Genomic DNA, 25,505 nt, shown 5'->3' with positions numbered 1-25,505 from the left:
GGTTTTGATGCTGTGCAGGCCTCCTCGAGGGTGGCTGCCACTAGTTCTGTTCTTCGCAGGCATGCCTGGTTGAGGGATCAGAATTTAGCTGAGCATGTTAAGACAAGGATTTTGGATGCTCCTTTACAGTCTGATGTGTTGTTTGGTTCGCCTGTGGAAGCAGTCCTGAAGAAAATGGAGGACAAAGCTAAGTCTATGCAAACTGTTAAAGATTTTTGCAGGTGCAGCCACCGAAGTTTAGTAGAAATTGGCCTACTAAGGGATGGACATATCCTGCTTATGATTCCCAGTCTAGGGGTAGGTCTAGACGGTAGGGGCAGAGCTCAAGGTTCTTTTAGGCCTAGAACAGGAGTTCACCTGCTCAGACTTCTGGTGAGGGCAGGGGTCAGTCCTTTCGTAAACAGACCCAATGACCTGCTTTTCAGCTGCCAGTAGATTCTCGTCTGGCAGCTCCTTTGGGAGGAAGACTGTCTCTTTTCAAAGAAAATTGGGATTTAATTACTCAAGACAGATGGGTGTTGGATATCATTCACCACGGTTACAGGTTTTATTTCCATACATTGCCACCTTTCAAAGGCATGCCAGACGTTCCTCCTACACAAAGGAAAGAGGCTCACAAGCAAATTTCTCTGTTACTCCAAATAGGGGCCATTCAGCCAGTCCTTGTATCGGAAAGGGGCCTAGGATTTTATTCTCGCCTGTTCCTAGTACCAAAGAAGGGGAACACGTGGAGACCAATTTTGGATTTATCTATCCTCAACACTTATCTGGACATTCCCAAGTTCAAGATGTTGACGTTACAACAGCTTTTACCTCTGCTGGGCAAAGACCACTGGATGGTAACTTTAGATCTCAAGGAAGCTTACCTTCATGTGCCTATAAGACTAAGTTGCAGGAAGTATCTGCGTTTTGAGCTGGAAATTCTCATTATCAGTTCTCTGCATTGCCCTTTGGCTTATCTACTGCCCAGAGTATTCACAAAGGTTCTGGCTCCAGTGATAGCTTACTTCAGACTAAAAGGAATTCAAATCTATCCTTACTTGGACGACTGCCTGATTCTGGCTCAAGAAAAGGAAGACCTTCTACAGCATCTGGAATATGTTATAGCAGTGCTAAGATGCCTAGGGTATTCTGTGAACGAAATAAAGTCCAGTCTAGTACCCTCTCAAGACATGTGCTTTCTGGGTGTGAGACTGAATACAGCAGCCCAGATGGCCTTTTTAACCCCGGACAAACAACAGAGTCTATCCCTTTACTTTCATCAACTATCTCATCAGTCCGTGCTGACTGCAAGGACAGTCCTTCAAGCATTAGGGTTCATGGCATCTTGTATTCTGGTGCTTCCCAATGCCAAACTGCATATGAGGAAGCTGCAATGGTATCTCAAAAATGTATGGACACAGCACTGCCAGGATTTGGACACTGTCATTCAAATAATACCTTGCATTCAAAAGGAATTTTGTGGTGGGCTCAGGAATGTCACCTAAACAAGGGACTCTCTGTGACCCGCCAGAGGCGAGTCAGATTCTAACGACAGATGCCTCAGACATTGCTTGGGGAGCTCATCTAAATGGAAAGTGGATACAAGACAAGTGGCCTGCCAGACTACAGCATCTACATATCAACATGAAAGAGATGTTAGCAGTCCAGTTTGCATTAATGGCTTTCAAGGAGTTACTTCTTCCAGGGCAGGTGTTGATTCTAACAGACAACACAACTGTCATGTGGTACATCAACAAACAAGGGGGAACACATTCTTACCCATTGTGCAGGCAAGCAATGATTTTATGGGAGACTGCGCTCAGCTTGCAACTAACTCTTCAGGCAAGGTTTCTGCCGGGAGCACAGAACTCCTTAGCAGATGTGTTAAGCAGACAAATCATGGATCCCCACGAGTGGAAACTGGATCTTCATGTATTTCAAAGGTTGACAGTGTCCTGGGGAACTCCATAGATCTGTTCGCTTCTCCACTAAACCACCAGCTGCCAAAGTTTTGCACAAAGAGGTTACATCACACAGCTTGGAAAGTGGATGCTCTTTCTTTCAGTTGGAAAAATCTTCATGTGTATGCGTTTCCACCTCTGCCTCTTCTTCCAAAGGTGCTTCTAAAGGTCAGACAAGACAAGCCAAGGATGATTTTAATAGCTCCAGATTGGCCTCGGCAGCACTGGTACCCATTACTGAGGAGTCTAGTAAAGAAGCCTCCATGGCCTTTACCTTTGATTCCACACCTTTTGTCTCAGAGAGAAGGCCACCTGCTCAATGTCAAGCTTCGTTCTCTTCATCTAACAGCATGGCATATTCTGTTTTGAGAGACAGCCGGTCTCAACTTCCTCAACAAGTTTTAAATGTGATTATGGAAGCTAGAAGACCTAGTACACGGAAAGTGTATGCAGAAAAATGGAAGAGATTTTTATTTTGGAGTGCAGCAAGGAATTTGGAGATTTCTGAGCCTAATTTGAGTGTGGCTCTTCAATATCTTACTGAGTTATTGGACAAAGGTTTGTCCTTCTCTTCCATTAAGATTCATGCTGCAGCAATTTCAGCTCACTATGATTGTGACCCACCATTGTTTTCGCATCCTTTGTTCAAACAGTTTCTCAGAGGGGCAAAGAATATAAGACCCCACGTAGAGCTCCTACTCCTGCTTGGGATCTCAATTTTGTGTTGGAAAAACTTACTCTACAACCTTTTGAGTCTGCGGGTACTGCTGATTTAAAATATTTGTCATGGAAGACTGCTTTTTTGTTGGCTATTACTTCTGCAAGAAGGGTTTCTGAGTTGCAGGCCCTTATGGCAGTAGAGCCCTTTCTGATTTTCCATAAGGATAGGGTATCATTACGTACTAATCCTTCCTTTATGCCCAAGGTGGTTTCTAGTGTGGCTTTAAACCAAACTATTCATTTGCCTACTTTCTATGCAGATCCCCAAAATAAAGGGGAAAAGATTTTGCACACTTTAGATGTACATAGGCAGTTGCGTTATTTAAGCAGGACTAAGGATTTCAGGCAGTCTCAGCAGTTGTTTGTTTCTTTTGCTTTGAGTTCTCAGGGCAAGCCTGTGTCTAAGCAAACTATTTCTAAGTGGATTGGGTTTTGCATTTCTTTTTGTTATTCCCATCATGGCAAGGAGATTCCAGCTGGGATTAGGCCTCATTCCACTAGGGCTACTGCCACTTCAACAGCATTTTTAAGGGGGGTGGCAACTAAGGATATTTTAGAGGCAGCTACTTGGAGTTCAGTGCATACTTTCTCTAAGCATTACCACCTTCCTCTCTACTCTATATCTAGGGCTGGTTTTGCCACAGCCATTTTGCAAGGCATGTTGGCAGCTCCTGCTTCTTTATGATTTGCCAGCCTCCCTTACCTCTGCTTTGGGATTCTACCCAATGGTTAGGACTGCAGCAATGTGGAATGAAGAACATAGTACAGTTTTGTACCTACCATAAATGTAGATGTTCGAGGATCCACATTGCTGCAGTCCAATTTACCTCCCGCCTTCCCCTCTGTGTTTAGGGGTGGTGGTGTGAGTTGCTGTATATTATTGTACATCTGTATATATATATATATATATATATATATTGTATATAAGTTTGGTGCAGGGCTTTTTGGTGTTTTGGTTTGGGCCTTGTCCTTTTAGGGTCTTCTGACATCTGGGGCAAGAAAAGACTGAAGATATGGCGTCGGTCATGCGCATTAGTACCCTGACGTACTGACGTCAGTCTAATGCGCCTTGACCGACGTCAGCCATATACTTTGGTATTCGGGCCGACTGGACAGCGGACTACCCAATGGTTAGGACTGCAGCAATGTGGATCCTCGAACATCTACATTTATGGTAGGTACAAAACTGTACTTTTCCCTCCCTCCTTCCCCACTTGGTAAAGGCATGAGGCCTAGCAACCTCTTCATACTACCTGACTGGGTTATCTGGCTATGTTTTATTTGCTTGCTACTACTGATTTTGGATTATATTGCATTGCTTGTATATGCATATAAGCACTATTTAGGTATTGCCTTCCTTCTGGGGGCACCTGACATCTGGGGCAAGAAAGACTGAAGAACATGGCGTCGGCTGTGTCTTATATACTCTGGCCTCACTGACGTCAGAAGAGAAAGCGACGACAACCGACGCCGGACCAAGACTTTGTAATTCGGCCGACCGAGGGACCGCCTGATGGCAGAGAACCCATCTGTGATTACTGCAGCTGTATTAGCACTCGAACATCTACATTTATGGTAGGTACAAAACTGTACTTTTTGGGTCCTGCGTCGGTTGCTGTCCCTTCTTCCATGACGTCAGGTTATCAGGGGTATAAAACATGGAGCCAATGCCATTACATCAGTCTTTCTTGCCGTGTGGTGCCTGAAGCAGAAGCAGTTCACAAGTGCCGGTCGGCCGACTCCTGAAATTTTCATTTTCGAGTTTCAGAACCGAAGTCTTCAACTAAAGCTAAGTACCCTTGGGGAAACTTTTTCTTGCTCCTTACCGATGTCAGTAAAAGTTAATAATTGCATTACTTGTGGAAAGCAAATACCTCATAAAGATTTTCATTCGTACTGTATTCCTTGCCTAGGCCCTGACCACGACGTAACTTGCTGTCGATTTTGTGCTTTAATCAGCGCACCATCCGTCATCGGTATATTTTCGCCTCTAAATATTTCTCTTTAATTATCCAGAAATGTCATCAGTTAGCCATCCGACTACTGGGATTTCGAAAAAACGCAAAGATAAACACATAGGCCGCAGATGTCCAAAACTGCCAACAACGCTTCTCCTAAGCCAGTCACCAGTTTGCCGGTACTCAGTGAGGCGCTTTCACAGCCCCTGATACCCGCTACTTCTGATTCACAGGCCTCTACTGATACCCATTCAGAGTCCGATATGCCTCGAGATGCTTCAACTATGGAACCCGCGGATGTCTCTACCTTGTATGGGTCTGGAGCAGCTGTGCAGGCACCGGCTTCTGAGGGTGTATTCAAGCCTACGGACTTGCATATTAAACCAACTCCTCCTTCTTCACTTAGGCCTAAATCTCAAACCATGCCTAAAAAACCGACACCCAGGCCACATGCTCTGGCCTCTATATGCCTAAAAAACAAATTATAAGAATGGCTGAACATCTAATAACTCTAATCAGGGGAAGCCACCCCCTCCCCCCCCCCCTTCTAATAGTCCTAGGACTGAAGTTGTTTATGAATCATAAATCTTCTGACCAGGATTCTGTTTTTTCTGATTCTTTTGATGATCTGGATTTGCCCTTATCTACTTATGAGGATTCTGATGCAGATGACTCTATTCCCTCTGCTTTCCCCCCAGAGGATTTTTCTTTTGGTGAAACCTTACATACTTTAAGGGAGCATTTCCACTGGGAAAGCCAGGATTTTTCTGATTCAAAAAAGAGGCTTAGGGACGTCTTACTCCTGCCTCAGCATAGGCCTTTAGCTTTTCCTCCTGTACTAGACATTGTTGATGATGCTTTTTCGGAATCTAGTTTGGCCCCTGATTCCTTGCCTCCTGCTCCCAGAAAACCTGACCAGTATTACAGGGTCCCTGAGTCACACAAGTTCCTTTTTAAAACTCCTATTGTGGATCCAGAGACTGTTTCACAGGGGCCCAAGGGCATTAAGGCTTCTACTGCTAAAAATCCTACCCCTTCTGATAGAGACTCCAGGGCGCTGGATAGATGGGGTAAGAAGGTTTACACTTCTGCAGCCTTGGCCATTAGGGCTTTAAACTGCCAGATGTTCATCGTGCATACAGCTGCAGTCATAAAAGATGGGGTTCTCCTGCCATGAGGCGGGTCCTCGGTCGGCCGAATTCCAAAGTCTAGGTCCGGCGTCGGTTGTCGTCGCTTCTTCCCTGACGTCAGTGCGACAGGGGTATAAAAGAACCAGCCAACGCCATTTTCTTCAGTCTTTCTTGCCGCGCGGTGCCCTAAGCAGAAGCAGTTCGCAAGTGCCGGTCGGCCAGCTCCTGAAATTACGAAAATTTTGCAACCGAAGTCTTCTTGAAAGCTAAGTACCCCGTTGGGGAAACTTTTCTTGCCTCAGACCAATGTCAGACAAAGTTAATAATTGTATTTCATGTGGGAAGCAAATAACGCATAAGGATTTCCATTCCCTCTGTATTCCTGGTTTAGGCCCAGACCACGACATCTCGGTTTGTCGCTTTTGTGCTACATTCAACAAACGCACCATTAAGCGTCGGGCGGAGTTCGCCTAGCATTATTTTGGCAAAAAATTTAACTATATTATGTTGTCGGATACTCCGACTCCAGTTTTGTCTAAAAAGCGCAAAGATAAGGACTGACAGAAGAGGTCCGCGGCCTCTACCGACACCACGCCAAAGCCGACTACAGGTGGTCCGGTTCTCAGTGAGTCGCCTACGCAGCCCCTGACTACCGACGACACTTCATTGGTGGTGTCTCCTGTGCCCGAGGTCACAGGCTCCTCGGCCCACACTCCGACTACAGATACCGAAGCCACTCTTGGCGGTGAATCTCAAAATGTGGACAGGTCTACCTCCTCTCAAGGTGTCTTCAGACCTTCCTCTTCTTTTTCCATCAAGGCTTTCACTAAGTCTAAAGCAGCCATGCATTCTAAGAGACAAGCTACACAGGGCCCATCTCCAGGCCCCATGCCTAAAAAACAGATGCTTAAAATGGCTGAGGATTTAATTGCTCTTATCAGGGGTTCTCAACCCCCCCCAGACAAAAGGCCCAGAGTGGAGGAAGAATCCCCCTCCTCTGATCAGGGCTCCATTATATCAGAGCACTCTGATGAACAGGAACATTCTTACTCCCCTTTTGAAGACTCTGATGCAGAGGAGTCCATTCCCTCTGTATCCCCCCCCCCAGGGGATTACTCATTTGGGGAAACTTTGCATACCTTAAGGGAACTCTTCCACTGGGAAGGCCAAGATTATTCAGATTCCAAGAAAAGGCTTAGGGAATTTCTCTTGCAACCTCAGCACAGGCCTCTGGCTATACCTCCTGTCTTGGACATACTAGATGATGTGTACTCGGAGGCCTGCCTTAACCCGGATTCTCTACCTCCAGCCCCAGTCAAGCCTGACAGGTACTACAGCGTTCCTGACTCACACCAATTTCTATACAAAAGCCATGCTGCTGACCCAGAAACGATCTCACAGGGCCCCAAGGGAATTAAGGCCTCCACTGCTAAAAATCCATTACCTTCTGAGAGAGATTCCAGATCCTTAGAAAGGTGGGGGGAAAAGGTATATACCTCGGCCACCTTAACCATGAGGGCATTAAATTGTCAGTTCCCTATGCTAAAGTACCAACAGTTTCTGTTATCACAATTGAGAAGTAAAATGTCACAACCTGAACAACCAGACTTGAAGGAGTTGCAGGATTTGATGCATAGTGCAGAACAAGTGGGTAAACATACCTTACAATGTGGTTTTGATGCTCTAGAGGCCTCATGTAGAGCTGCTGTTACAGGATCAGTCATACGTAGACATGCCTGGCTCAAGGAACAAACCTTACCAGATCATGTCAAAGCTAAATTACTGGATGCCCCTCTACAAAAGGGTGTATTATTTGGTGCTAATGCTGAGGAGGTATTAAGGAAAATGGAGGAAAAGGCTAAATCAATGCAAACAGTGAAAGATTTTCTACAGGTACAACCCCCACGTTTCAGTAGAAATTGGCCTTCCAAAAATTGGTCCTTTCCAGCCACGGACAGACCCCAAAGAGGTAGATGCAGGCGCCCGAGGGGCAGAGGGCAATCCCAAGGATCATTTAGAGGCAGACAATGGCAAGCTCCTACACAGAGGTGGTGAGGATAACTCGCAGCCATTCAGAAAGCAAGCCCAATGACTTTCCCCTTTGCATGCCAAGCAAGGCTCAAATGGCAGCACCCTTAGGCGGAAAACTGGCATTATTTTCAAAAAATTGGCATATTGTCACAAAAGACAAATGGATCCTGGACATTATAAACAGAGGCTACAGATTCCATTTTCACACCCTTCCAAAAATGAGAGGCATGCCAAACCTGCCACACAATCAAAGGGCAGAGGCACAAAGACAAATTTCAGATCTCATAGACATGAAAGCTATTCAAGAGGTACCTACTCACGAACAAGGTCAAGGTTTTATTCCAGACTATTCCTGCTACCAAGGAAGGAAAAGATTGGAGACCTATTTTGGACCTATCCATCCTAAACACATTTCTACTCGTACCAAAATTCAAGATGCTCACTCTACAGCAGCTTCTTCCCATGCTGGGCAAGGAGTCTTGGCTGGTAACATTGGACCTCAAGGAGGCATACCTGCATGTCCCAGTCAGACAAAATTGCAGAAGATACCTCAGATTTCTTGCAGGTTCAACCCATTATCAATTCTCTGCATTGCCCTTTGGCTTATCTACTGCGCCCAGAGTATTCACGAAATGCCTGGCATCAGTAATTGCCTACTGCAGACTTCAAGGGATACAAATATACCCCTATTTGGATGACTGCCTGATCCAAGCATATACTTCTGAGACATCTGGCTTATGTAATAATGTTGTTGAATTCTCTGGGATACACAGTCAACAAAAAGAAATCAAGGCTAATACCCTCTCGGAAAATAATTTTCCTGGGTGCCAACTTGGACACAAACACCCCGATGGCCTACCTCACGCCAGAGAAGCAGGGGCAACTAACTCAATACTTTCGAACACTAGCAAATTGCACCAGGCTGACTGCAAGGAAAATCCTGCAGGCTCTGGGATTCATGGCATCTTGCATCTTACTAATCCCATGTGCAAAGCTGCATATGAGGAAACTTCAGTGGTACCTGAAAAACCTATGGTCTCAACACAGCCACAGTTTGGAAACAATAATACCACTAATTCCATGTCTTCAAAAGGAATTTCTGTGGTGGGCTCAAGCATGCCAAACAAACTTAGGTCTCCCATTCAGCAAGCCTCAAGCAAATCAAGTCATCACAACAGACGCCTCGGACTACGCCTGGGGGGCGCACATGACAGATCGGTGCATTCAGGGCAAATGGTCCCAAAAAGAAAAGCACCTTCACATCAATCAAAAGGAAATGCTAGCAGTAATAAATGCTATTATAGCTTTCAAAGACCTTTTGCAACCAGGTCAACTACTGATAAGGACGGACAACACCACAGTAATGTGGTACATAAACAAACAGGGAGGAACCCATTCATACCCCCTATGCAGGCTGGCCATGTCACTTTGGAACATGGCCCTGGACTTACAAATCGAACTTCAAGCACAGTACTTGCCAGGCAAGGAAAACACGCTGGCAGACAACCTAAGCAGAAATATGACAGATCCACACGAATGGAAGTTGCATCCTCAAGTTTTTACAGAGATAATTCAAGCATGGGGAAGACCAGACATAGATCTCTTTGCCTCCCACAAAAATCACCAATTGACAAAATTCTGCTCAAGGATTTTTCATCCAAAGGCCTGGAGAGTGGACGCTCTCTCTTTCAGTTGGACATCAATGACAGTTTATGCCTTCCCACCTCTTCTTCTGCTGCCCAAAGTTCTATTAAAAACCAGAGCAGACAGACCAAAGATGATTCTCATTGCTCCTGACTGGCCAAGACAACACTGGTACCCACTCCTGAGGAGCCTGACGCATTCCCCACCATGGACCCTGCCTCTAATGCCTCTTCTTCTGACTCAGCACAGCTTCAAAACTCTTCACAGTCAGCTAAAAACACTCAGTCTAACCGCATGGAAGATTCCTTAGCATCACAACAGACCCTACTCCAAGGAGGTGCAGGATGTCATTTTGGAGGCCAGAAGGCCGTCTACTAGAAAAGCTTACTCCGCAAAATGGAAACGGTTTTGTGTCTGGAATGAGAAAAAGGGCCAGGATCCTGGAAAACTGAATTTACCTCAAATATTACAGTATCTAGCTGAGCTGCTAAGCAGTGGACTTTCATTCTCCTCCATCAAAATCCATGCCTCAGCCATTTCTGCAGAATACAACACTGATCCACCCTTATTCTCTCACCCCTTCTTAAGACAGTTCCTCAGAGGGGCTAAGAATCTAAAACCCCCAAGGAAACAACCAATACCTGCTTGGGATCTCAATTTCATTCTAGAAAAGCTGACCTTGCCTCCTTTTGAGCCAGCTGCCTCATCAGATTTGCAATATTTGTCCTGGAAAACAGCTTTCCTTCTGGCTATTACCTCAAATCGTAGGGTATCGGAACTACAAGCTCTCATGGCTGTGCAGCCTTTTATCATCTTCCATCAGGACAGAGTTTCCTTACGAACCAACCTGTCCTTTATGCCAAAAGTGGTATCCAGGGTAGCTTTGAATCAGGCTATACACTTGCCTACCTTTTATCCTAATCCTCAAAACAAAGGGGGGAGATTACTACATTCCTTGGACATCCACAGACAACTGCGTTATTATTTGGACAGAACAAAGCCTTTCAGAAAATCAGAACAGCTCTTTGTGTCCTACGCTATAGGAGCTCAAGGAAAGCCAATTTCCAAACAGACAATCTCAAAATGGAAAGCCCACTGCATACGCTTTTGCTATTCTTTTCATGGCAAAACTGTACCTACAGGCATCAGATCTCACTCCACAAGGGCCACGGCTACCTCTGCAGCTTTTCTCAGAGGAGTTCCTACCAAAGATATTTTGGAAGCAGCCACTTGGAGTTCTGTGCATACCTTCTCCAAGCACTACCACCTTCCATTATACTCCAAATCTAGAGCGGGCTTTGCCACTGCAGTCTTGCATGGCATTCTGGCTCCTCCTAGTTCCACCTAGTGCCTACCACCCCTTTCTTAGCTTTGGGATTCTACCCATCTGTTATGACTGCAGCTGTATGCACAATGAACATAGTAGTTTTGTACCTACCATAAATGTAGATGTTCGAGTGCTAATACAGCTGCAGTCCAGGTTTCCCTCCCTCCTTCCCCTCTTGGGACAGGCCTATTGGCTAACACCTCCTCATGCAACCTGATTGTGGTATTCATTCTTGATGTATTTGCTTGCACTATTGTAGTTTGATTATATGGCATTGCTTTATTACACAAATTTATGTATTGCCTTCCTTCTGGGGGCACCTGACATCTGGGGCAAGAAAAACTGAAGAAAATGGCGTCGGCTGGTTCTTTTATACTCCTGTTACACTGACGTCAGGGAAGAAGCGACGACAACCGACGCCGGACCTAGACTTTGGAATTCGTCCGACTGAGGACCCCCCTGACGGCAGGTGAACCTCATCTGTTATGACTGCAGCTGTATTAGCACTCGAACATCTACATTTATGGTAGGTACAAAACTGTACTTTTCATATGTTTAAGTGTCAGCAACATGTTATTGGATTGCTTAAACAGAAAATAATGTTGATTCCTGACTGTGTGGAAAATAAAGAATTACAGGATTTAATGCATTCTGCTGAACAGATTGGAAAACATACCTTGCAATGTGGATTTGATTCTTTAGAGGCCTCTTGCAGGGCTGCTGTTACTGGGTCTGTGCTCAGAAGGCATGCTTGTCTTAAGGAGCACTCTTTGCCTGATCATGTTGAAGCTAAATTATTGGATGCTCCCTTATATCAGGACCGCCTGTTTGGCAACATGGCTGAGGAAGTTCTTAAAAAGATGGAAGATAAAGCTAAATCTATGCAAACTGTTAAAGATTTCTTACAAGTTCAGCCACCTAGATTTAGTAGGCACTGGCCCTCTAAGAATTGGTCCTTTCCAGCCCCTTCCAGGTCTTCTCAAGCCAAGTCCAGACACAGCAGAAACCCCAGGTTTCAGTCCCGGGGACACTCAAGACTAAACAGTGGGGGGTTTCCACACCCAAACCAGGGAGTAGTAAGACTCCCCCCTATGGAAAACTGTCCCAATGACTTGCTTTTCAAATTTCCAAGCACTTCACAACTGAATGCTCCTTTAGGCGGAAAGATTGGTCTGCAGGCCAAAAACTGGGAAATCATTACCCATGACAAATGGGTTTTAAATATAGTGTCCCAAGGATACAGATTTCACTTCCACACCTTACCAACACCAAGTGGGTGGCCAGATCTACCCCAAAATCAGTGGGCAGAGGCCCAAAATCAAGTACTCTCTCTCTTTTAAGCATGGGGGCTATTCATTTGGTACCAGAAGACGAAAAGGAACAAGGTTTCTATTCAAGACTTTTTCTGGAACCCAGAAAAGGCAATACATGGCATCCTATCCTGTACCTTTCTACTCTAAATACCTTTCTGGTGATTCCAAAATTCAAGATGCTGACTCTTCAGCAGCTGCTTCCTATGCTAGGCAAAAATGCATGGCTGGCAACACTAGACTTAAAAGAAGTATACCTGCACATCTCTATCAGGGAGTCTTGCAGAAGATACCTAGCTTCAAAGCAGGCTACATGCATTATGAGTTCTCTGCACTGCCCTTTGGCTTATCTACTGCACCCACGGTATTCACAAAGTGCCTAGCTCCAGTCATTGCATTTTGCAGACAAAGAAATATTCAAATGTACCCATACCTGGACAATTGTCTAATTCAGGCAGAAAGCCAGGACATACTTTCGAATCATCTGGCCTTTGTTCAAAGGGTACTGATTTGTCTGGGGTACACCATAAACGAAAATAAATCACACCTGGTACCCTGTCAACAAATTATATTCCTGGGAGCAAGCTTGAATTCAACTTCCCAGATGGCTTTCCTCACACCAGAGAAATGGATTCTTTTGACAACCTACTTCAAACAAGTGGCCATAAAAGCCCAGTTATCTGTAAGGCGAATACTGCAAGCCTTGGGGTTCATGGCCTCCTGCATTCTTCTAATTCCATATGCAAGACTGGATATGAGGAAACTGCAGTGGTATCTCAAAAGCCTATGGTGTTAACATTCACAGGATCTAGAAGCAATGATTCCTGTCATATCTTGCCTATGGCTAGAGTTCCTTTGGTGGGCAGAGGCCTGCCACCAAAACAAGGGACTACCATTCACACTACCCCCTGTCGCCCAAACCTTGACAACAAATGCATCAGACTATGTTTGGGGGACTCACCTGGCAGGGAAGTGCATTCAGGGCAAATAGAACCCAAGTCAAATGCACAAACACAAATCAAAAGGAAATGTTAGCTGTACAGAATGCTCTGACAGCCTTCAGGGACCACATTCTTCCAGGACAACTAATGGTAAAGACAGACAACACCATGGTCATGTGGTACATAAGCAGGGGGGTACCCATTCTTACCCACTCTGCAGACTAGCCATTGCATTGTGGAACACAGCCTTGAGCTACCAAGTGAATCTACAAGCTCAGTTCCTGCCAGGAAAACTAAGTACACTGGCAGATGGACTAAGCAGAAACCTTATGGATCCACACGAATGGAAACTGGAACCAAGGATTTTCAACATGTTGACAAACAAATGGGGGGAGCCCAGATATAGACCTGTTTGCCTTCCCCCAGAACCATCAATTGGACAAATTTTGCACAAGGATTCCCCACAACCTAGCTTGGAAAGTGGATGCTCTGTCTTTCAGCTGGAAAAACCTATCAGTTTATGCCTTTCCTCCTCTGCCTCTGCTCTCCAAAGTACTACTAAAGATCAAACAGGACAAGCCAAGGACGATCTTAATTGCACCAGACTGGCCACGACAACACTGGTAACCCCCTCCTGCGAAGTGTGTCACGCTTGGCCCCATGGCATCTGCCTCCGACTCTTTTCCTGTTGTCTCAGCAGGGGAACCAGATTCTGCACCCTCAGCTGCAAACCCTGAACCTAGCAGCCTGGCTAATTTCCTAATCTCTCCTTTACTACCCCTCAGCAAATTAGTGATGGATATCATTTTAGATGCTAGGAGGTCTAGTACTAGAAAAATCTTATGCTGCAAAATGGAAAAGATTTTATACCTGGAACCAATCTCAAGGGATGAGTGCAGCAGTTCCCAATTTACCTCAGATTTTACAATATTTGACTGAGATGCTTCATAAGGGCTTGTCCTTTTCCTCCATCAAAATCCATGCCTCAGCCATTTCAGCTCATTATAACACAGAGCCTCCCCTCTTCTCACACCCACTGCTCAAGCAGTTCCTCAGAGGTGCCAAAAATTTAAGGCCACCCAGGAGAGCGCCAACTCCTGCCTGGGACCTTAACTTTGTCTTGGAGAAACTCACTCTTCCTCCCTTCGAACCAGCTGCTACTGCAGATTTAAAATTCCTTTCCTGGAAAACAGCTTTCCTTTTAGCAATCACTTCTGCAAGACTGGTATCTGAATTACAGGTCCTTATGGCAGATGAGCCTTTCATCATCTTTCATGCGGATAGGTTGTCCCTCAGAACCAATCCCTCCTTCATGCCCAAGGTGGTATCCAGTGTGGCTCTTAATCAGTCCATTCATTTGTCTACCTTCTTTCCTAAGCCATAGAACAAAGGGGAACGGATACTGCACTCCTTAGATGTGCACAGTCAACATAGATTCTACTTGGACAGGACTAAACCTCAAAGGAAATCCGAACAGCTGCTGGTGGCATTTGCTGCAGGGGCAGAGGGGAAAGCTATTTCAAAGCAAACCATTTCAAAATGGATAGGCCACTGCATTCATTTCTGCTATTAAGTACCATGGAAAAACTATCCCACAGGGCATCAGACCCTATTCAACCAGGGCTGCATCTACCTCTACAGCCTTTTTCAGGGGCGTCCCTACAAGGAACATTCTAGAAGCTGCTGCCCGGAGTTCTGTACGTACTTTCACCAAGCATTATCATTTGCCAATTTTCTCTAAATCCAGAGCTCGGTTTGCCTCTGCAGTCTTGCAGGGCCTTATAGCTGGATGTAATTCTATTTAAATTCCTCCACCCAACCTTAGCTTTGGGAATATACCCAAATGTAATGACTGCAACAGTGAAACATGAAGAACATAGTACAGTTGTGTACACTTACCATAAATGTAGATGTTCAAGTGTATTCACTGTTGCAGTCTTGGTTACCCTCCCACCATCCCCCTTTCTTCTTTTGGCTATTCCTCTACTCTCACTTACTATGCTCAAAAAGCTTTTTGGTGTATTTGCTTTTTTGTTGGAGGTATATCCTTGTATTATAGATTTAATTGCTTCCCATTAGGGGGGCACCTGACATCCTGGGCAAGAAAAATTGATGTAATGGCATTGGCTGCATGTTTTATACCCCTGACGTCATGGAAGAAGAGACAGCAACTGACGCAGGACCCAAGACTTTGTTAATCAGGCCGACTGAGGGCTACTTGCAAGCAGATGACCCAAATGTAATGACTGCAACAGTGAATACACTCGAACATGTACATTTATGGTATGTGTACACAACTGCACTTTTACATGACTGGAGCTGCAGGAACTATGAGCCTTGAAGGTGTATTAAGTGGAGAAAACAGTTTTAACTGCACATAGTTTTTGCAGAATAGAAAATTGTACCTTCAGTTAGTACATTCACTGTAGTGAAATACTTCTGAGAGAAGCTGTGACATGAGCATTTAATAATATAAAACGTAAATGGTAGATTCTGAAGTACTAGGGACATCCCCCTGGTTTAGATGTGGGGTATACACAATTATGGTTGTCAGGTTCCAGCTTTGTTGTCAGTGTTTCAGATATTTTCATTCTTTTGATTCTCTAAGTTGATGTAGGTTTGTTTGTTTGTTTTCCTCTTAGCCACATTGCTTCAATGCTGTCAAGTCAGGATCTTAAGATAGTTGTTGGAGCTCTTCAAATGGCAGATATTTTAATGCAGAAGTTACCTGATATTTTTGGCGTTTACTTCAGAAGAGAAGGTAATTTTATTTAATCAACTTGTAAGATGTTTATATAGTGTTCAAAACTTTTTTTAGGTGGTAAGAATACATTTTACATAGTATATCAAGGTCGCTCTAATGTTTTAAGTGAACTGTGCTGTATGGTTATCTCAAAGCAAGGTAATTTTTTCCTTTTATGGTTTATTTACACATTCTCAAGTTCAGAATGTATAAATTTGTTATAAATAACACTTGAGAAGCCATATTAAAACTGCAGAAGGCAATGCCAAGTACAGTTAAGATCCATATAATAGTCTATATTCGACCATCACTCCTGTTAGTCATGGAATCCGTATATAAGCTGAGGAAGCTGATGCTTTTTGCAAACTGAGCACTTTTTTTTTTTTTTTTTTTTTTTTTTTTTTAAATTCTCTCTGCTACATTGTAAATCCCCTAAAGTAACGTCCCAACATGATCTGCCATATCTTTGTGGAGTCTTGGTACTAGTTCTGGTTGTTTAATTCCTGTGAGCTAGGGTCACAGCTTCCCCTTAAGGCTGATTATAATGGTTGCTTGTCTTAGAGTTGAACAAGTGATCCTGGGAGCCAGCTCTGCTGATGATGCAAGCAGTGTTAGTATGCTTTGCTTAGTTTGCTTTAGGTCATCTACCCTTACATGTTGACATCCCTTGATGATTTGTCAGCAATGAGGCATAGTTAATGAACCAAGTGCACTCTGGGTGGATATTCCCCCTGACTGACTTGCATGCTCAGTATGGTTAAAATTTTGAGTCTGTCTTCACCAGGGCTTGATTAATAGATCTCCTTCAGAACACATCTCTCAGGTCATCCTCTGCATGCAGGCAGTGTCTTGTCATTCCTTCCTCTACCACACTAGGTCCAGCAAGTATGCATGTCTTTTTCCGTATATGTGTGACTTTGATGCAAGTGCCCAGTTTGTTAGACTGTTATGAATGACCAGTTGCACACTCATCCCTTATGTAATGCCTGGCTGGTTTCTGTGAAAACTATATGTGATGTATGGTCATGTAGGATAAGAAGAATGCCATGTTACTTGAGGAATTTGAAGGACGATTTCTGAGATGAGCAAGTGAAAAATAAGAACACTTCTGCCATTGATCTGCTTAAGAAAAGACTATTGCTGTTCTGCAGTATATTGCTTGTAATACCTAGCATGTGTTGTGACAACCACCTACTGTTTATTTAGTTAGTACTAGAACATGTGATTTGTATAAAATATGTAACAAATCCCTGCATGCCATTCATAGTTTTGTCCCCACTTAGATTTGTTTTTTCCCCTTTAATATTCATAAAAAATGTTGGCTCTATTCACAGTCTAGACTTGTCTGTTGTCACACTGCATAAACCGTGCTCACACACATAAGAAATCAGAATTAATGGGTGAGCATTTCTCTGTTTAATTACTTTCACCTGGAACATTTTTTGCATGTAGCAGTAATTCTACACCATTACTGTGTCTCTTCTAGGACTTGGATGCTTGTTACTGAGCTTGTTCCAGGTTATGGCTTTCTCTCTTTCAGAATTTACCCAGATATGAGCAGTATTAAGAGGAGTAGAAACTGAACTGAAAAGGTCACTGCACTAAGAACAACCATATTCTGGACCCACAATACATATCGTAGTAGAGGAAGTCAACATAGTTTGCAGTGCTTTATAGCTTTCCATTTTTGGTTCATTGCTAACTCCTTGCACCCCTTGAGTCGAGGTAGACTTCTATATCTTACTTTCTCCTAAAGATAGTTCCACTTACAAGACTAACTGCCATTGCCCTGTCCTTTTCCACGTTGCGCAATGCTGTGTGTGTCCCATTACTGACTTGGAAACATTTGCAGAGGCATCTGCACTAGTGTTTGGAGCATGGATAGTTTAGCCCAGGTTGCCCCCCCCCCCCCGTACTGTGAGGTACATTCCATTGTATATCACCAGTACTGTGCATTGTTAGGTGAAATACATAGTGAAAGCTAGCTAGTGATAGCCCTGCAGCTTTCTGTGTTCATCATTCCCACTATCTCAGTGGCATTTTGGGTTATATGCCAGGGTAACCCAGTACTGGCCAGCTTTCAGAAGCTCAGACTTCCCTCCCTTCCTTTGTATGACAGCTGATTAGTTGAACATATCCTGAGAACTAAGCCTTCATCTGTCACAGGAAGTGAGTGTTCATTTTTTTTCTAACATCTTTAAGAAGAAAGTCCTATAACTCTTCATACGGTCCAGTGCTGATTTTTCCCAGCGTACTGCTCAGACCATCAGACAAATCCTATTTGGTGACCACCCCTCCTTCTCATTTTTTGTTATTCATTTCTAATTTTATTTCTATTCTTAGGTTTATTTAAAAATATATATTTATTTCTGTCAGTGTTTACAGTAATTCCTGTGGGAATTTCTTCTTGTAGCAATGTTTATTCGACTTCTATATTTGACAAATGCTTGTTTTTTTACTGTTTGAGGAAATGTTCCATGTTCATCTCAGAAGTGCAATGTGTATATGAGCTTTTAGACACTAAAGACTGTCTTATGCACTCAGAACTGCAGTTTCATTGTGTCTGTCTTTACTAATTTGTTTTATTTTAATATTTTGACAGAGAAATATTGTAGAACTTGGATTTTTTTCCAGCATTTATACATTATCTACTGTATACAAGGCTCTACTCTCTGCATTTTAACACCAGATTGTAATTTTTACCTCAAAGTAAGTTAAAGTATGTCGCAGAGATATTAGTCTCTCTGAGCAGAAAATGTAGTTTAAATTGCTTTTAAACTTTATTTTATGGCAGTTTAATTTGGCTAACTTGTGTGGAGTGAATTTTAACACTGGTTTGGCACATTGGTTGCTTTGGTGTTTGGGCTTTATGTACTGGAAATTCTTTAACTTCTTTCAGTTTTAAAAGAATTCTGAACACATTTCAAACTGTGTTTTGTGATAAAAGCACTGTTTGGCAGAGTTTAGTTGTGTGGAGAGAGATACCTGTTACTGGAAGCTTTTTGCTTATTGTGGTACATTATCCAGTATTGTCGGTTTATTATTCTGGCTGGTGTGCCGCCCCCCCCGACTTGATGGATCCTAACTTTGGTACCCCTCCCCTCATCAAATCCAGGTGCATCTAAAAATTAAAATAAATAAATAAAAATATGCCTCTGTCTCTGGTTAGTGATTTTGTGGGGTCCACTGCTTGGCCATCTCTCTAGTGTAGTTTTGCTAGCCAGTATGGAATGAGGGTTAGACAAATCCTCTGGTGGCAGTACCAAGCACAGATAGGGGATAACCAAACCATTCAGGTGCCGGAATAGTGCTGGGTAAGAGACTCCTTGCCAGACATAATACTTTGTCTGCAAATATTTTATCTAGTAGTGAAGTTCACAAGAAAAAGAAACAGAAGCATCATCATACAGCTGATAATCAGACTACAGCTTGTTTATAAGGCTGATGTGGTTTCCTTGGCTAAGAGTGTTCTGCAGACAGCTAATTCTGGTGGTTGTGTTCGTATAACATAGCTGTAGTGCTAGTTTGGTGAAAAACTTATGAGGAATCTGAGGAGGACAATGGTGATTTTCCTAGTTGACATTGATTGCAGTCACTCTGATTCTTCAAAAAGTGAACTTGAGCTTAAAACAGTGTTCACTTTTCATTAGATGATTTTGTTTGTAAGTAGTCTGGAACTACCCCAGAGCTAGGCAGGGTATATGCCCTTATAGAGGAAGAGATGCCCAGTTTTGTGGCTGTCCCCCCCCCCCCCCCCCGTTACAGGCCTTGGAAGATGTTTATAAAGCTGCCTGCAGGACACCAGTATCTATTCCATTAGTCCCTAAAAAGGGTCAGAGAAAAATACTCTTCAGATATGATAGGTGTTTTTCTCATTTGACTCTCAACCCAGCTGTGGTCTCCCCCTCTGCCTGCTCAAGTAAAAAGTAATTGGCTGTATATAATCCAGTGTTCCCTAACAGAGGGAATGGTTAGATTTTTAGGGCAAAAGGATGTCTCTTTCTAGTAATCTAGCCTTTAGAATGTTAAATTATTAGCGTTATATGTGAAAATTTACTTTACAGTGTGCATACAGTTTGGATGATTTGGCAGCATTCTTACCTGAGCAAAAGTCTCAAAAGTATGAATGAAGTTTTTAATTTGACTCTGGTTTCGAAACATGCTTTGAGAGGAGTGTTTGAATGTGCAGATATTTTCTCGGGGAATGCCATTTTTTGAATGCACCTTTAAGATGTTCTTCATATTTCACTGTTGCAGTGATTACATTTGGGTTATCTGCTTGCAGTAGCCCTCAGTCGGCCTGATTATCAAAGTCTTGGGTCCTGCGTCGGTTGCTGTCTCATCTTCTGTGATATCAGGTAGTCTGGTATAAAGCATGCAGCCGACGCCATTACATCAGTCTTTCTTGCCGTGCGGTGCCCGAAGCGGAAGCAGTTCGCAAGTGCCGGTCGGCCAACCCCTGAAAGTTTCATTTTTGAGTTTCAGAACCAAAGTCTTGAACTGAAGCAAAGTACCCCGTTGGGGAAACTTTTTCTTGCTCTAAACCGATGTCAGTAAAAGTCAATAATTGTATTTCTTGTGGAAAGCAAATACCTCATAAAGATTTTCATTCGTACTGTTTTCCATGCCTAGGCCCTGACCACGACGTACCTCCCTGTCGGTTTTGTGCCTTATTTAAACCACAAACTATTCGTCGTTGGTATATTTTCGCTTCAAAATATTTTAGTGCTCAGTTCAATTATCCAGATGTGTCTTCGGTAAGTCACCAGACTACCGACATTCCAAAAACCACAAAGATAAAGACAGACAGGCCGCCTAGGTCCAAAGCTGCCGCCGATGCTTCTCCTAAGCTAGTTGCCAGTTCACCAGTACTCAGTGAGGTCCTTTCGCAGCCCCTGATACCCGCTACTTCAGATTTGCAGGCCTCTACTGAGACCCATTCGGAGTCCAGTATGCCATGAGATGCTTCAACTGTGGAACCTGGATGTCTGTACCTTGGATGGATCTGGAGCCACTGTGCAGGCACCGGCTTCGAAGGGTGTATTCAGCTCTATTGACTTGCATATTAAGCCAATGCCATCTTCTTCTTCAAGGCCTAAAACTCGAACCATGCCCAGGAAAAAGATGACCAGACTGCATGGGCAGGCCTCTATGCCTAAAAAACAAATAAGAATGTCTGAAGATCTTATTACCTTAATCAGGGGAAGCCAACCTTCCCCCTCTAAGAGACCTAGGACTGAATTTGCTTATGATACTTCTGACTAGGATTCTGAAATTTCTGTTTCCTCTGATGACCAGGAATTTACCCTTATCCACCTATGAGGATTCTGATGCCAAAGACTCTATTCCCTCTGCTTCCCACCCAGAGGATTTTTCTTTTGGTGAAACCTTGCATACTCTTAGGGAGCATTTTCACTGGGAAAGCCAGGATTACTCTGATTCTAAAAATAGGCTTAGAGATTTCTTATTCCTGCCCCAACACAGGCCTTTAGCTATCCCTGCTGTACTGGACATTGTTGATGATGCCTTTTCGAAATCTAGCTTGGCCCCTGACTTTTTACCTCCTGCTCCCAGAAAACCTGATAGATACTACAGGTTTCCTGATTCTCACAAGTTTCTTTTTAAAAATCCTACTGCGGATCCTGAGACCATTTCACAGGGACCCAAGGGCATTAAGGCTACTACTGCCAAAAATCCTACCCCTCTGATATCTCAAAGCCCTGGATAGATGGAGTAAGAAAACCTCTGCAACCTTGGCCATCAGGGCCTTAAATTGCCAGTTTCATATGTTAAAGTATCAGCAGCATATTATTGGATTGCTTAAACAGAAAATGATGTTGATTCCTGATTGTACTGAAAATAAGGATTTACAGGATTTAATGCATTCTGCTGAATAGGTTGGAAAACATACTTTGCAATGTGGTTTTGATTCACTAGAGGCATCTTGCAGGGCTGCTGTCACCGGGTCTGTAATTAGAAGGCATGCTTGGCTTAAGGAGCAATCTTTTCCAGATCATGTTAAAACGAAATTGCTGGATGCTCCCTAAAATCAGGACTGCCTGTTTGGCAACAAAGCAGAGGTAGTTCTTAAAAAGATGGAGGAAAAGGCTAAACCTATGCAAACTGTTAAAGATTTCTTACAAGTGTAGCCTCCAAGATTTAGTAGGCATTGACCCTCAAAAAATTGGTCCTTTCCTGCCTCTTCTAGGCCTTCTCAGTTCAAACCTAGAACCAGCAGAACAGCCAGGCTTCAGACCCAGGGTACGCACAGGACTAAGCAGTAGGGGGCTCCCACTTCCAAATCGGGGAGTAGTAAGACTCCCCCCTATGGTAAACTGTCTCAATGACTTCACTTTAAATCTTCCAAGCACTTCTCAACTGACTGCTCCTTTAGGGGGGAAATATTGCTCTGCTAGCAAAAAACTGGGAACTCATTACCCAGGACAAATGGGTTTTAATCATAGTTTCCCAAGGATACAGATTTCACTTCCACACGTTACCAACCCCAAACGTTTGGCCAGATCTACCCTAAAATCAGTGGGCAGAGGCCCAAAAGCAAATACTCTCTCTTTTAAGATTAGAGGCTATTCAGACTGTACCAGAAGAGGAAAAGGGACAAGGTTTCTACTCAAGACTTTTCCTGGTACCCAGAAAAGACAACTCATGGCACCCTATCCTGGACCTTTCTATCCTAAACCTTTTTGGTGATTCCAAAATTCAAGATGCTAACTCTTCACCAGTTGCTTCCCATGATAGGCAAAGATGCCTTTTTGGCAACACTAGATTTAAAGAAAGCCTACCTGCACATTCCAATCAGGGAATCTTGCAGAAGATACGCTTCAAAGCAGGCTACATGCACCATCAGTTCTCTGTAACTTCCCTTTGGCTTATCTACTGTGCCCAGGGTATTCACAAAGTGCCTAGCTGCAGTCATTGCATTTTGCAGGCAAAGAAATATTCAAATATATCCATACCTGGACAATTGTCTAATTGAGGCAGAAAGCCAGGACATGCTTTTGAATCATCTGGCATTTGTACAAAAGGTGCTAACTTGTCTGGGGTACACCATAAACGAAAATAAATCACAGCTGGTGCCCTGTCAACAAATTATATTTCTGGGAGCAAGCTTGAACACAACTTCCCAGATAGCTTTTCTTACGCCAGAGAAACTAATTTGACAACTTCAAACTAGTGGCCACAAAAACCCTGCTATCTGCAAGGCAAATGCTGCAAGCCTTGGGGTTCATGGCCTTGTGCATTCTTCTAATTCCATATGCAAGACTGCATATGAGGAAACTACAATGGTATCTAAAAAGCCTATGGTGTCAACATTCTTAGGATCTAGAAGCAATGATTCCTATCATACCTTGCCTACGTTTAGAATTCCTTTGGTGGGCAGAGGCCTGCCACCAAAACAAAGGACTACCATTCACTCTGCCCCCTGCCACGCAAACCCTAACAACAGATGCATCAGACTATGCATGGGGGGCTCACCTGGCAGGGAGGTGCATTCAGGGCAAATGGAACCCAAGTCAAATGCACCTGCATATCAATCAAAAAGAAATGTTAGCTGTACAGAATGCTCTGACAGCCTTCAAGGACCACATTCTTCCAGGACAATTAATAGTAAAGACGGCCAAACACCATTGTTATGTGGTACATCAACAAGCAGGAGGGTACCCATTCCTACCCCCTCTGCAGACTAGCCATGGCTCTGTGGAACACAGCCTTGAGCTACCAAGTGCATCTACAGGCTCAATTCCTGCCAGGAAAACTAAATACACTGGCAGATGAACTAAGCAGAAATCTAATGGACCCACACGAGTGGAAACTGCAACCACAGACTTTCAACATGTTGATAAAAAAATGGGGGAGCCCAGATATAGACCTGTTTACCTCCCCCTAAAACTACCAATTGGACAAATTCTGCACAAGGACTCCCCACAAACAAGCTTGGAAAGTGGATGCTTTGTCCTTAAGCTGGAAAAATCTCTCAGTTTATGCCTTTCCTCCTCTGCCTCTCCTCTCCAAAGTACTACTAAAGATCAAACAGGACAAACCAAGGATAATACTGATTGCACCAGTCTGGCCACGCCAACACTGGTACCCCCTCTTGCGCAGTGTGTCACAGCTAGCCCCATGGCACCTGCCTCAGACTCTTACCCTGCTGTCACAGCAGGGCAGCCAGATTCTGCACCCCCAGCTTCAATCACTGAACCTGGCAGCCTGGCTAATTACCTAATGTCCCCGTTACCATCCCTCAGTAAACAAGTGTTGTATGTCATTTTGAAGGCAAGTAGGCCTAGTACTAGAAAATCTTATGCTGACAAATGGAAAAGATTCTGTGCCTGGAACCAAACTCAAGGGATGGCCACAGTAGCACCAAATTTACCTTAGATTCTTCAATACTTAACTCAGATGCTTCACAAGGGCCTTTCCTTTTCCTCCATCAAAATTCACACGTCAGCCATTTCAGCTCATTACAACACAGAACCCACCCCTCTTTTCTCGCCCACTGCATAAGCAGTTTCTCAGAGGGGCCAAAAACTTAAGACCACCCAGAAGAGCCCCAACTTCAGCCTGGGACCTTAACTTTGTATTGGAAAAACTCACTGTGCCTCCTTTTGAGCCAGCTGCAAGTGCAGAGTTAAAATTTAGCAATCACTTCAGCAAGAAGGGTATCTGAATTACAGGCCCTTATGGCAGTGGAGCCTTTCTTCATTTTTCATGCGGACAGGTTGTCCCTCAAGACCAATCCCTCCTTCATACCCAAGGTGGTATCCAGTGTGGCTCTTAATCAATCCATTCATTTGCCAACCTTCTTTTCGAATCCACAGAATAAAGGGGAACGGATACTGCACTCCTTAGATGTGCACAGACAACTTAGATTTTACTTGGACAGGACTAAACCTCCAAGGAAATCTGAACAACTGCTGGTGGCATTTGCTGCAGGAGCAGAGGGGAAGGCTATTTCAAAGCAAACCATTTCTAAATGGATAGGTCATTGCATTCATTTTTGCTATAAGCACCATGGAAAACCTATCCCACAGGGGATTAAACCCCATTCAACCAGGGCTGCATCTACCGCTACAGCCTTTCTTAGGGGTGTCCCTACTAGGGACATCCTAGAAGCTGCTACCTGGAGATGTTCTTCTTGTTTCACTGTTGCAGTCATTACATTTGGGTAATCCTGCTGGCAGGTTGCCCTCAGTCGGCCTGAATTTCAGTCCTGGGTACTGCGTCGGCTGCTGTCGCCCCTTCCCTGACGTCAGGTCGTCAGAGGTATGAAAGATGCGGCCGACGCCATTTTCTTTAGTCTTTCTTGTCGCGTGGTGCCCGAAGCAGAAGCAGTTTGCAAGTGCCGGTCGGCCAACTCCTGAGATTTTCGTGTTCAAGTTTCAGATCCGAAGTCCTCAATAAAGCGAAGTACCCCGTTAGGGAAACTTTTTTCTTGCTCCAGACTGATGTCAGAAAAAGTAAATAATTGTATTTCTTGTGGAAAGCAAATACCTCATAAAGATTTTCATTCTTACTGTATTCCTTGCCTAGGCCCTGATCACATTTCTAGTTGTCTGTTTTGTGCTAGATTTAAGTTGGGAGGGTGGCCTAATGGTTAAGGTGTTTGCCTTACAAACACAAGGTGCAGGGTTTGAGTCTCACAAGGGATAATTGGCTAAGCTTAAAATGGCTCGCAAGGGCAGTTAGCTTAGTACTAATCTATGAATCTATAACCAACGCACTATTAAGCGTCGGTATGA

The 25,505-nt window shown here is 43.8% G+C and overlaps 1 protein-coding gene across 2 annotated transcripts in view; it reads left to right on the top strand.

Annotated features, from left to right (window-relative positions):
* TRIP12 (thyroid hormone receptor interactor 12) overlaps window positions 1-25,505 on the top strand; it is a 3,849,287-nt gene that overhangs the window by 1,814,740 nt on the left and 2,009,042 nt on the right. For both annotated transcript variants that reach the window (XM_044071052.1, XM_044071053.1), the window contains one exon: window positions 15,647-15,765. In XM_044071052.1, the coding sequence (XP_043926987.1) occupies window positions 15,647-15,765 (119 nt within the window). The remainder of the gene's footprint in view (window positions 1-15,646; window positions 15,766-25,505) is intronic.

This window comes from Protopterus annectens, chromosome 5.part0 (assembly GCF_019279795.1).
Source record: "Protopterus annectens isolate FY-2018-M chromosome 5.part0, PAN1.0, whole genome shotgun sequence".
NCBI lineage: Eukaryota > Metazoa > Chordata > Ceratodontiformes > Protopteridae > Protopterus > Protopterus annectens.
This window is presented reverse-complemented; position numbering and strand designations above follow the sequence as displayed.